Consider the following 13,037-nt stretch of genomic DNA (forward strand, 5'->3'; position numbering starts at 1 on the left):
TGGTTTAGGTTTACGCCGCGTGCTCCAGCGATTTCCATACGAGACAGTCTTGGGTCTATTTAATATAAACATCTATACAAAGAAATAGTGACGATCGATCGAAGACTGCTTCGGCATTAATGAATTCATTACAGTAGAATACATAAGTATCCAGACTTACATTTGTGGAATCTTCTGTCTAGACACCCGACTGGCTTCAATTTTAGATTTAATTGATTTATCGCCGCAGATGCTTGCTTGTATGCATTTTCGCTCCAGATGTGCGCGCATACCCCGTAATTCATATCGAGAAAAATTTCCATTTACTTGATTACTTTACGTACTCGTATTATAACTTGAAAATTTTTCAGCGATAGCGAAGTTAATCTCCTTCTCCTTTAATTCATAAGTAATGAGGCCGTATAAAAACTGCAAATTGGCCAAGATTTTATCCCGTCATCTAGTTCTAGATTTTATAATGGACTCGTGAATAATTAATTCGTTCCGTGTGCATTTGAAATCACGCCTGTCGTCAAGTGCGTATATAACTATGAAGGCATTCGAAGAAGTCTGCCCGGTGACCATGGGGTGCAGCTATATCCGAATTTGCTCTGAAAAATCGCGATGGAAATACAAGCCGTATAAATAGAAATAGACGCGGATTTTCCAATGTAATCAAAATTTAAGTGCATGTGTCTGCATTTTAATGGCGAAGCTTGCTCCGCTGAATGACAATAGATCTTAGCTCATCAATGTTTCACTCTATTAAAAATGTGCACACCAGACGGCGCGCCGTCTCTCTTGTATACTTTATCAGTCTCGAAGTATTTTAGATCTTCCAAAGAAATCCGTAATATCTCAGACCATGAAGATGATTGTTCCAACGCAATATTCCCGATGATAAAATAAAAATAAAATCTGTAACAAGGTGGAAGGTTGTCGAGTAAATGAGAGAAGACCAATGCGTGTTTTTTATCAATAACATCGAGATTTATTTTATTATATTATATTATTTATAGTTGAGTAGGTACTTGGAACAAAGTTGGACACGAAGTATGGAAAATGAGTTATGGCACATGATATGTACAATAATGGATGAGCGTTTCGTTGCTCGATCGTCGCCTATCAATATAATTCTCTCGCGATCGACGCGCAAACTCGAGACGAAAATCGCCGCGCGCAACGCATTTCTCGCTCTCTCATCTTCACACTTTTTCACAACAACTATATCATATATAGAGAAAAAAGCACGAGTTTCATCTGCGAGAACAAGCGAGAGAGAAAGAGAGCAAAAAACTCAACGTTCACTGTTTAACGACTTATTCTCACGTACAATTACTCTATACGAATCGACTCTAGAGTGACAGTCTGTGCGTCGTGTGCAGCGCTTCACTTTCACTCCGAGAAGATTCAAGACGTAATTCGAGCAGCTCGCTGAATGCCATCTTTGGTGAAAAATTGCTAATCGACCACCTATAAAGAAACGCTATTTATACGCACGAAGTTACGATATTAATAATAATTATAATGATAATAATAAAAATAATAATAATAAATAACTGCAGTCTCGTCTCGAGATTGCGCGCAATGGCTCGCACACGGTTGTTCTTTTTTTAACCTCTTTTTCTCATTCGCAATATATGTATAATATTTATATTTAAATTTCTACGCTGTTCAGGCAATTCAACTAATATTTTTTTTTCTTTATTTCTTTATGATATGTCTTCATTACACTCTTATGTCGCTTAAAAAGTGGAATCTTACTCGCTAATCGCACGCACGATTTACAATACATATGGCATTCAGAGGGTTCTTGTTTTCCTGCAGTGTGCTCAACTCTTTCTTCTGCTATCGGCTTTGTCTTATAGTATAACGAAAAATAGAAGAGAGAATGTCGTTGTATGTAACAAATGTCGTTCATTTTCACGCGATACATTTTGTGTTCGGCTTTGTCAAAGCTTACAAGTGTCTGAACAAAGCAAAACTGTTGAGATGCCTTTGTCTATATGTCGTCAAAATAACGTTCATGTATTTACATTATCTGCTGAAAGAGATTCTTTTTCGTTTAAAGTATTTCTGCGGGCGATATTCGACGTGCGGAAGCTTTTAGCTCGATTCGCGTTTGCGCGATAAAAGTTGCACAGAATTTTCACGGACGAAAGTGTTGTAACGAATAATCTTCAACAGTATTACACGCAACTATACATATGTATACGCAAAGAGTGGTTGGATTTTTTCGGGGGAAAAAACCGCCATGAAGAATGCAAAATAAGCTTTCTCGCCCATGCGATGGAAACGATGAATAAAAAAAAAATAAAGAAAAAGAAACACAACAACACAAATGCTAAGTGCTCTCGATGGATTTACGAGTAAGACCCGTAACGCGTAACAATTCATTTTGGCTTCTGGTATTATTCTCCCGTTTATTATTCAACGCCTCTTTCGAGTAGAAACGTCGCAACTTACAATTAACAGCGCGGATGCTTGAGTTTCGTCCACTTTTTGGAACTCAGCTCCGTTCGTGTGTATGTGTGTGTGTGTCGTTTGCCGATTTCGTGAAACTTTGTACACAGGTCCTTAAGCCGAGTGTCTAATACTTTTGGTTCTTACCGACTAGATTTCATCCTCTTCTCAGAACTCTTTGGGCTTCATTATATATATTGCGTTATGACAAAAGAGATCATTAAATTCGTTAAAAATGTATACTAAAGTATACAGAATCACAAATTCGTTTTTTTTCTCGTTCATATATTTAAAATATTTATACTTTTCAAAAAACGAAGAAATATCGTCCGATAAGCAATTGCAAGATCGAGTATTAAGTTTCGACGTGTAATGTCATTATTTTTATTTTTCCTCAGAGAAACAATGAGATTAAAACTGCACGTATTATAAGGCTGCTTATACATGTATGCAATAATAAAGGTACTGTTAGAAGCGTTACGCCGATAATGACTTGTTACCCTGTGTTGAATGCCTACAGAATTACTCGTCATTCGATAGAACGTAGGGAAAAATATTTTGACGCAAAAGATGGCTGAAAGTCGTCTGTCTATGGAGTATACTAAACTAAAAGAAAAATCAAATGTAATCGAGAAACAAGGTACGTGAGGTTAAATTCTATCGTTAAATACTTCTACATGGTTACACTAATACGTTCTATGTTTTCTTTTAGTTTATTATACGCAAAAGCCGGTGTTCGCGCGGTGTGATTATCTATGATATTTATAAAATTCGTTACATTTTTTTTCCTCTCTCGTTTGCCACAGGAGTGTGTCGTTGAATTTTTGAAAAAAATATTTCTCCCCACGAAGATACACATCGCGATCTCAATTGTACAATATAAGTCTATTAGTGAAATATTCAGCTGCGATCGATGCTTTCGATAGTACGAGTACATACCAATTATGTTACAAAAATCGTCTTCAACAAAGAGAAAAAAAAATTGATCCTCCCATACATATGTACGTACAGACAAAAAAGTGTGTCGATCATCAATCCCGTCGACCATCATTCTCTCTCTCTCTCTCTCTCTCTCTCTCTCTCTCTCTCTCTCTTTTTATAATAGACCATAGGTACGATTTATAAAATTCGAACTGCGCAAGTTTCAACAAGCATGCAATTTATTATTATAATAAAGTCGATAATTTGTCTCTTATTTTTTTTTCCGAAAAAAACCGTTCACGCCCACGATACAACAACAAAATATTTTTTTGTACAATTCATCCCTCTTATCCTCGTTCTTCTATCTGTCGAAATGGTTCGACAGCTGCGTATCCAGTGTCCAATCGACGCTCGAATGATCAACGCTGAAGGATCAAAGGGCGCGAGAACGAGGTCCATCGAGACTCGATTAGCAGTCGCGGATAGTTGAAAAAATTAGACAATTCTTTATCACGCTGTATACAATTGCAAAGAATTTTTTATATTCATAAGCATTTTCGAAAGAATAGCACCATACATATAGATAACCAGTTGTATAGAAATGAGACTGAATTAAATTTATATAAGTAGAGATCGTCGAAATTGAAAAAAGCGTTACTTCGTTCCTTGAATTTTTCCAGCATCCGCGAAACCGCGGAATAAAAACAAGACGTTCTCGAGACGTGTATAGCTAATGACTATATTGCACTAATAATTTCCTCGCACTCCTCTGTATTTTTTTTTCATTAAATCTCCTTGACTACCTAAATTTACACGATTGCGTCGACGCTCGAAATTAGACTATAATATAATGTAAGCCGTCGTCGACCTTCACTCGAAATCCTCCCCTAGAAAATACTTAGTCTCTACATTATGTACAACTTTAAAAATGAGCTACAACTTTTTCTCTCTCGGATTGCTGGCGTGTCTCGCCTCTCGCTAAAAAAGCTCGACCCGTCCTCTCTCTGACTGTCAATCCGTCCCTCGAAGGAATAAAGACGCGCCCGAGTGTCGAGTATAAACGACGAGCGCCTGATTACAAATGCGTAATATACATATACATATATTTATATAATAATAATAATAATAATAATAATCATACTCTTCTTTCTCGATGTACTCGGGACGTACGGAGATGTGTACAACACGAACGATAGTAGATACCAGGGGGGGAAAAATGATGTCGGCTGCAGTATTTCCATGTACACGGTATAGGGGGGGGGGGGGTATACACATGATGACCGTACGAGAAAAAGGTGGAAAAGTGGATGGCTCCGGGGTGTGTACAAACGAATCGTCTTTATAGTCGAACTCGCGCGCGAGCCGCTCCTTCTCTTTCGCAATAATAATGGCAATAATAATCGATGGTGGATGCGTATATATAATATATTTATATATATATATATATATATATATATATATATATATACCTCGCACGCTTATCTCGATTTTCCGTCGAGATCTCGCAATATATCAATACTCGTTCGTCGGCGATGAGATGATCGAAGGTACCATAGGCTTTCTCTCTATAATTTTTTATCTTTTGAGATCACTGGTGGGAAAAGAAGCCAGGTCGCGGTCCGCATCTTCGTTTATTCATTTTTCTTTTTCATAATCAATTACAGCATCGACGTTATAATAATTCTAAGGGTATTGCTTCGTTTTTTCTTTCTCTCTCTCTTTTTTTATGATATGATACAGTCTTGTTCACTGATTGTCCGATATCACTACTTGTGTCTGAAACTCACTTTTTTCCCCAAGACGCGGGTCTATGTGTGTCTGTGTTCGCGTGTATGTGTAAGTCTGTATATTATATACTCCATATAACTCGTTGCGTTGCTCCTACGTATAATACGCGGTACGTACTTATTCGCTTCGTTGCTTTGCACATGTTCGGTATTATAATTCTCTTCTCTCTTTTTTTATAATCGTTATAACGCGCGCAATATTCACACGAAGTTTTCATCTATTTCGGGTTATTCCTTCGTACACCGCACACACGTTCGTAGTCAATTAGGATTAATATCACTTTCCCAGAGTCGCCGGCTTACATCGAGACTCCAAATAACAATAGTTATACGGTTTTACACTACATAAGTTATGTTTCGAGTTGTACTTTCCAAATTGTTTATTTTACTTTATTTTACTTTTTTTCTTCCTCTCGTCCTCGTCGCACTTCAATTACTGTTCGTTGTTCTATCGTCGTATGTGCGTATTGCTTCGCCCCACGCGGTTATTTCACTTGCCGCAGCACCTTCTTGACATTCCTACACAGCGCTTAGAACTATAGCTCTCGAAAAATTCGCCTACACGTCCGATTCCGATGTTATCGATTCGTTCAAAGTCTCCGGACACGTGTCAGCAGCCTTTGCACTGCGTTGTTTGTTTACGATACGATGAGTAATAAATTAAAGAGTATTATTATCCGATAAGCCCAACATAATCAGGTCATCAAAATTTAAGAAAAAAGAAGTGCTCTCGTTTCCCTTCAAAGCGATAATAATCCGTCAATAATAGATTCAATTAGTCCCTCCCGTATCTCGTGGCCGAAAAAAGTCCGGAATCGATTAACCTTGTCCGGTGCATACGCGTCTCCGAAAAAAACCTCGTTCTCGGATCATAAATCTAACCAAAGCTTCGCGAGCTTATAAGATACTAGAGCGAGATGACACAATAATACGTGACTCATCGATTGTGTGTAAGTTGCGCGCGTTCACGTCCTTGCGCGCACACACGAATTCGCCGCGTCGTGGTATCTCGCGCGCACTCTCGCTATTTATAAAATCTGCGATCGATCGCACACACGTGCCGCATCGATTCGCTGCTTCGCGTCGCAGGCCGGACTCGATTTGTCCACGCGTTTCTTTGTTGTTGTTGTTGTTTATTAATGCGAGCCTCGCGCGATGGCCGTTCGAGTGCACTTTATATACAGTTCGAAGTTGGTTAGTGCGCTGTTACGTAGAGACGAAAATTGAATTGGATATAATGCATCGGGTTAGCGGCGGATGGAAATTCGTTATTTCACTTGCCGCTCTGGACAATTTTGACATTTATCGGGTCACGAGAGCGTAATCTCGTTAGCCCGCGCGACGCTGTACACAAAAGTCAATCGTCGTTATTGCGTTTTAAAAATTGTTTTTTGTTGCTTCCTGCGAGCTAGATTCTTTTTAATCGACGTACTGCAATGCAAGGGCCGTTTCCACAATTGGATAACGTCGCGGAAATGTAATCAAGCCCAAACGGGACTGCTACCGAACGAGGCTGATTTGCAATTTTTCTCTCGGTGCCCGAGAGAAGCGAATTTTTCGAGATACCTAACCATGTACGAGAGCAGCGCTGCTCCGCGTGATCGCGAATCACCAGCACAAGCGAGACAGGACGACGACGAGTAAGCGCGACGGACGCGTGTATACTGTATATACTGCAGACGCGTGAGCCTGTGACAGCAGAGTCAGACCTGATCAGTTATCCGCCGTGGGATCGAACCTTTGTACACCTCAGCGAAGCATCGGCAGTTCAGGGCCAGCCCTGGTACTCACCGAGTGGCTCAGGTTTAGGTTCGAGGCTCGGCGGCTGGTACAGTCAGTTTTGCTGTCACAAGCCGGCCTCGGGTCAATGCTGAGCCGCGAATTTCATGCGCTTCTGCTTCTGGCGCTGATTGCAGAACCACACCCTCACGACGTTTTTCTTCAGGTCGAGCTTCTCCGCGATCGCGGCTATCTTCTCGCCGCTGGGCCTAGGTTGCACCGCAAAGTACGCCTCGAGCGACCTTTTCTCGGGCGCTGCTATACTCGTGCGCTTGCGCTTCTTCTCGCCGGCCGGCAGCACAGATGGCGCGTCGGGGTCGCGTCGCTTGTTCTTCGCCTGGGCCTCGGCCTCCTCGAGCCAGGCCTGCAGGATCGGCTTCAGGGCGATCATGTTGTTGTGCGACAGGGTCAGCGACTCGAAGCGACATATCGTCGACTGCGAGAGGGCCCCGACCCCAGGTAGCTTCAGGTTGGCCAGGGCTTTGCCCACGTCGGCCTGCGTCACGCCGAGCTTGATGCGTCGCTGCTTGAAGCGCTCGGCAAACGCCTCGAGCTCGCGTGGGTCGGTGTCGGCATCCGGATGCAGGCCCGCAGCGGCCGCTGCCGCCGCCGCCGCCGCCATGGCTGGGTGGTGGTGGGGATGGGGCACACTGCCGCCTATCTGGCTGTGGTGGTGGTGGTGGCCCATCATGCCGTTCATGCCGCCGTAGACCGAGGGCCCGTGGATGCCGCCGTGGTGTCCCGGGTTGTTGGCGCCGCCGCCGCCACCGCCGCCCGCAGCGCCCTCAGACATCGGCGTCAGCGTCGTCATCGAGTTGGCCGGGTCCAGCATGTCCAGCGACTCCATGCCGGGGTGGCTCATCTGCAACAGAAAATCGATCGTCTCTTATTATTGCCCATACTCGACGACACGGAGTTTATCATCTATATTCTCTCTCTATTTTAAATTTAGTCGCATGCAGCGCTCGCGACATCCTGCCGTACGCGGGATTATACGGGACTCCCCGGAAATTACGATCTATTTTCGCCCGTTCAAAACATTGACCTATCTAAAAAATTCAGCCGCTGAAATTCCCACAGCTGCGTGCGTTATATTGTCGCCGCTTCTAATAAGCGCTTGTATTTAACAAACTCAACAAACACCGCGGTCACGAAAGGATATCGCGCTCGAGCAACGTCAACAGATATATACCTATATATAATAACACGAGGCGAACAATATTAGCCTAATCGCGAGCCAGGAAAGCGCAACCATCGCGCTGTCGATTAAAATTAATTTCTTAGTCAAAACGTACTATTACTATGTGTGCTGCTCGCGCACGGAAGAGACAGAGGGCGACAGCGTTAATAATAAATAACGTCAATAGAGAGCGATTGATAATGAGCGAGCATGACTCGGCTGACTCGCATCTCGTCCCTCTCGATTTATCCCTTGTCTACCCCCGCTCGCGTGCGTATACAGCGAGTGCAAATTGAATTAGAGAAGCGACAGAGATGGACAGGGAGTCGAGCTCGCGTATGAGGTTAATTTTGTTTTGCGATTCGAGGCGAAATGAGAACCTAAAAACGTCGCACTTGTGTTATCATACTCGCGGCCTCGAAAGATCCTCCACACTCGTCAAAGCAAATACAGTAGTCCAGTCGTTAAACTCCGATCAAAATTCCATTTTCCGGCGAGCCGCCTTATTTATCCTACTCCCGCGTTTATTCGGTTCCGCATATAACACACACGAGCTCTCTCGAGCGTAATAATTCCCCGTAGCGGCGCTCTCGGACTCGATAATTGAATTGCTCTTTCGCATCCACTTGGCGAATTCTGGGGCTTCCCCGCGGGGCGGCACGCGCCGCCCTTTCGATCTCTATACACTGTGCGGCGGCGCTGATGCAGTGTAGGCACTCGCATGCAACTCAACCGCACGGGGCTAATTGCCTTCGGGACTTGGGCTGGGATTATTTCGACTCTTGCCGGGATGCCTCTGGGTTTTGTATGGTGTTTGTTTTTTGGCATAAGGTAGTTTATTTTGTTTTGTTATTTACAGCTGGTCAAGTCGCGTTTTACGAGGCTTTATTAAAACAAAACAAAAAAAAAAAAAAACGTACGAAAAGACTAAAGAATCTCTCGAAATATTTATAGGATATGAATACTGTACGATTGATCAATAGACACACGCAGCCGCGTAAAATTGTTTGTCCTTTCATTCAACGTAAACGTCGCGGCATGATTTTAATATTCTTCAGAAATCCATACACACACGTGCGCATCTATAGAGCGAACGACTTGGAGTTTGTAGTTTTAAAATCGACTAGAAGTTACGCGCCGTAAATTAACGTGATTAGACTCCCTCGGCGAAATAATGTTATAGCAATTACTAGAAAAAACAGCTGTATAACTTTACGGCGCAGCTCCTCATTTCAACGTTAAAGCAAACACACGTATGTATAATTCGTTGGAAAACAAAGCTTGCGCGCAAATCACGAAAATGAAGCCAATAAAAAGTCGCCCCGACAAACTCGATAATATTCGCATTAAATTCAATTACCAGCACATCATATCACTTTACATTAACCGACTCGACCTGTTCAACCGCTCGAAACGAGAAACGCGCAGAAAAGTGAAAAAGCGAGCAACACCCCTCCCCCCCCCCCCCGGCGAACCGGAAATGTGGTCTCCGCGAAAAGGAAAACGCGCGAGTAGCCGCTAGCGCGCGATATATAATTACGCAACACGTGCCAGGCTAGCGGTAGCGGCTTATTCGCGACCCCTCGCAAATTATTTATGAGCTCCCCTTGCGTTTTTTGCGCGAGCACACCCCCTTGACACTCCCCCCGCGATGCACCGACAGCTGGCGCACCTGCGCTGTGTTTTTTTCTATAGAGGGCCGTTGCGATGATGCCTTCTTTTTTCGGTTTCGAGACTGCGGCTGCGTATCGAGTGCGTGCGTGTATGTGTAGGAAGAGTCGCGTGGGAGAGATGCGATGTAACGAAGTTATGGCTTGGCGCGTTTCTGAATGAAAGTGGAAACTAGTGGCTTGAACTTTTTTTTCAACGGCTGTTTGACTTATTTTTTCAATTTTTATCGATCCAGCTCGATAAGTACTGTTTACCGTTCTAAACTGCATTACTTATAGGCTGCAATTATTTCGAGTGTTTGAATTATTTCATTATGTTTTTATATTCGTTGTTTGCAGAAATGAAAACGAGCGTTTTTTTCGTTAATTCGGATATAAGCTTTATTTATTCAACTGGCCTTTGATCGTTATAAATTAAATCTGAATTGTCTGAGTGTTGGCGCTTGGGATTAAAAGTGAAAGCTAAAAATATCTTCAACGACGAATTCGATGAAGCGATTCGCAAACATAAATCACAGTATCGCACAGATCGTCAGTATTGTCGAGGCGGTATCAAATGATACAAAAGACTCAAGAGACTGTCCAATAAAATTGCGTTTTGTTCTACTACACCTACTCTCCGCATTCTTGCTGATTCCTCACCCATATTGCTTAGCCTCTACCACTCTCTCTCTCTCTCTCTCTCTCTCTCTCTCTCTCTCTCTCTCTCTCTCTCTCTCTCTCTCTCTCTCTCTCTCTCTCTCTCTCTCTCTCTCTCTCTCGTCGAACTAAATTTCACCCCGTGCATCAATCGCCCTATTTAAGCCCTCGAGGAACCTGTCGTTGGCACACGCACATGCCACATACGAGGGAATCGAATCGGCATAGGGGAGAAAAAGGAACATCGCGCTCGCGCACGGCCGCGATATCATCGAAAACAAGATGTTATCGTAGCTCACACGTAAACTTGGATGTTTTCGGCTTCCGCACACTACAGCAGAGAGGGTCGCACTCGGCTGTGCACTTGTGCGTCGGGGAATTACGCAAGGACGTGTATAAGGGCAATGCGCGTGTCTAAGGTTATCTGATGAATGCGCAATTTCCGAAATTGATTTAGTGCTAGTTCTCGTGAATGCTTTCGTCGCTTGATTAAAAACAAACGTATTAAAAGTGGCGCGTGATATCAAGGAAATGATGAAGTTTTTAAATTGCACGTGTTTTGCGAATAAAAGAAAAAGAAAAATGTCAAAACCGTCACCGTGAAAATACGCTACGATCGCGTAGAAAGTTCCGCAGAGCTGTTGAAAACTATGTCGTTTTCTGAAACCTCTCCGCGTGCGTCAAATCGATTTTTTTCCCGCCGTGTAATAGTCTCATCAATGATGCACGATATTTACGAAAATCTCGAACGTGTACATATATAGCCTTAGCATTGACGGAACTTTGCTAATTGTAATTCAAACTTACAAACTTGCGCTGCGTACAAACACTCGAGCTATTTTTAGTTCTCATCGATTCTTATAGGTGACATTATTTATTAAGGCTGAAATCTGTCTCTTGCGGCTACTTGTATTAACCTATATTTATTGGAAACTTTTTTCCACGTGTACGCGCGATATACTCTTCTGTTCGTGTTTGCGTAAATTATCGTAAGTATTCGCATCAAAGGTTAATTCATGCAAGTTAACGATGAACCGTCCGCATAAACATTTTCGTTAGTGTAGATACTCGCGTTATCGAGGTCTGATAAGTATAATAACAATAATTTACGAGTCTTTTCCCGTTTGAATAAATGATAGCCCGCGTGTCTCGCTCGTAAATCATTTACAAAGTAATAATGTAAGTATTCCATGCGATTGTTGTAACGATTCTGCGAATGTGAGCGGTTGATAATTTCCACATCCGGTGATAAAGACAAACAAACGCGAGTGTATACTTATATTGAAAAAATAGCACATTGACAAATCTGACGCTCGACTTTGAGAAATAGCCAGAAATAGCGTGAAATTACAGACTGTCAATTTAAAAAAAGAAAATTTTCCGCTAAGCTCAAAGTTTTTCCTTTCCGCAAGAACGCGACAACAGCCAAGGATAATCTCTATTTATAACCGCCGTACACACACCTTCTTCCGACTCCACCTTATACCTTCGATCTTAAAAAAGCACCGCCTAGTACAAGCTAGTTCGTTCAATCGCCTTCGGAGCGTCATCCAATTACAGCAAACTCTTGGCTAAGATGCAGCGACATCATCGCGCAGCAACGAGACGTTGTATGCGGTACTGCACACTCGCGCGCACGTGAACGTTTTCGGCGGGGAATTGCCGGCAGGGGATCCTGCGTACATGTGCGTCGCGATTCCCCGGAGTAAAAGTTAGCTTGGAGCGATGTGTGGGGGATGAATAAGAAATTAATGAGAAAATGGATTGAAGGGGAGGAGAAGCGTATGTGTGTGGGAGAGAGAAGGCAAATTTGAGTTTGATTTTCTTTGTGCAATTAATAAGTTCGTGCAAATATGTATAATACGCGAGCGCGAGAGTGGCGTAATTTTGTAGAGAGAGAGAGAGAGAGAGAGTTTGGCACCGCGATCGATACACTCTCGCACCGCCGGCTGCGTTGTACACGTCGTTGCGGGAAAAGAACAAAACTGTGCAGAGAAACGAATCGAGAAGATCGCGGAGGCGCGAAACGACGTCGGAAATAAATGACGGCGATATAGAGCAAGAACGAGCGCAAGGTGGAAAATGAATGAGAGAGTCGGGGTGATAACCCCGGCGATATTTCATCATTACTCTGACGCGACGGACGGTTAGACTCACTCGTCTCCCCCCCTTCCCCTCATTTCTCTTCTTCTCTGCTCTCCGCACAACGCGTGGTGTACGTATACGAAACTCGTTAAACGCGACGTTATATTGAATCGACGATATGCCATCTGTGACATCATACGCGTTACACACGGGGGTGAGGCAGCGACCGCGAAAACGTGTGTATAATACGAAAGGGTCAAGTCGTCGCGCCCACATATGTAGGGGGGCGACAGATGAGTCCGGTGTCGTGTGTACTGTAGCAATTTGCTGCGGTGTGTCGTTCCTCTTTTTTTTTCACCGTCGGCTAAGCGTGTAGCTTCTCAATGCGAAAAATAAAAGTTTTCGTTCTCGAACAGTGTCGTACATCGCGGACAGGAAAACAATCTCGGTATAGACGCGGGACGAAAATAGAAACGGCGTATTAGGAGGTTGAGAAGGGGGTTGGCGCACTCAATGGGTGCACATATGCCTCGA

At 43.3% G+C, this 13,037-nt stretch overlaps 1 protein-coding gene across 2 annotated transcripts in view; it reads right to left on the reverse strand.

The window, feature by feature from the left end:
• Positions 1 to 945: 945 nt before the first annotated feature.
• Positions 946 to 13,037, reverse strand: part of LOC100122363 (inhibitory POU protein) — a 37,291-nt gene continuing 25,199 nt past the window's right edge. For both annotated transcript variants that reach the window (XM_016986359.3, XM_008205812.3), the window contains exon 4: positions 946 to 7,791. In XM_016986359.3, the coding sequence (XP_016841848.1) occupies positions 7,015 to 7,791 (777 nt within the window). In that variant the 3' untranslated portion in view covers positions 946 to 7,014. The remainder of the gene's footprint in view (positions 7,792 to 13,037) is intronic.

The sequence above is a fragment of the Nasonia vitripennis genome, chromosome 5 (assembly GCF_009193385.2).
Source record: "Nasonia vitripennis strain AsymCx chromosome 5, Nvit_psr_1.1, whole genome shotgun sequence".
NCBI lineage: Eukaryota > Metazoa > Arthropoda > Insecta > Hymenoptera > Pteromalidae > Nasonia > Nasonia vitripennis.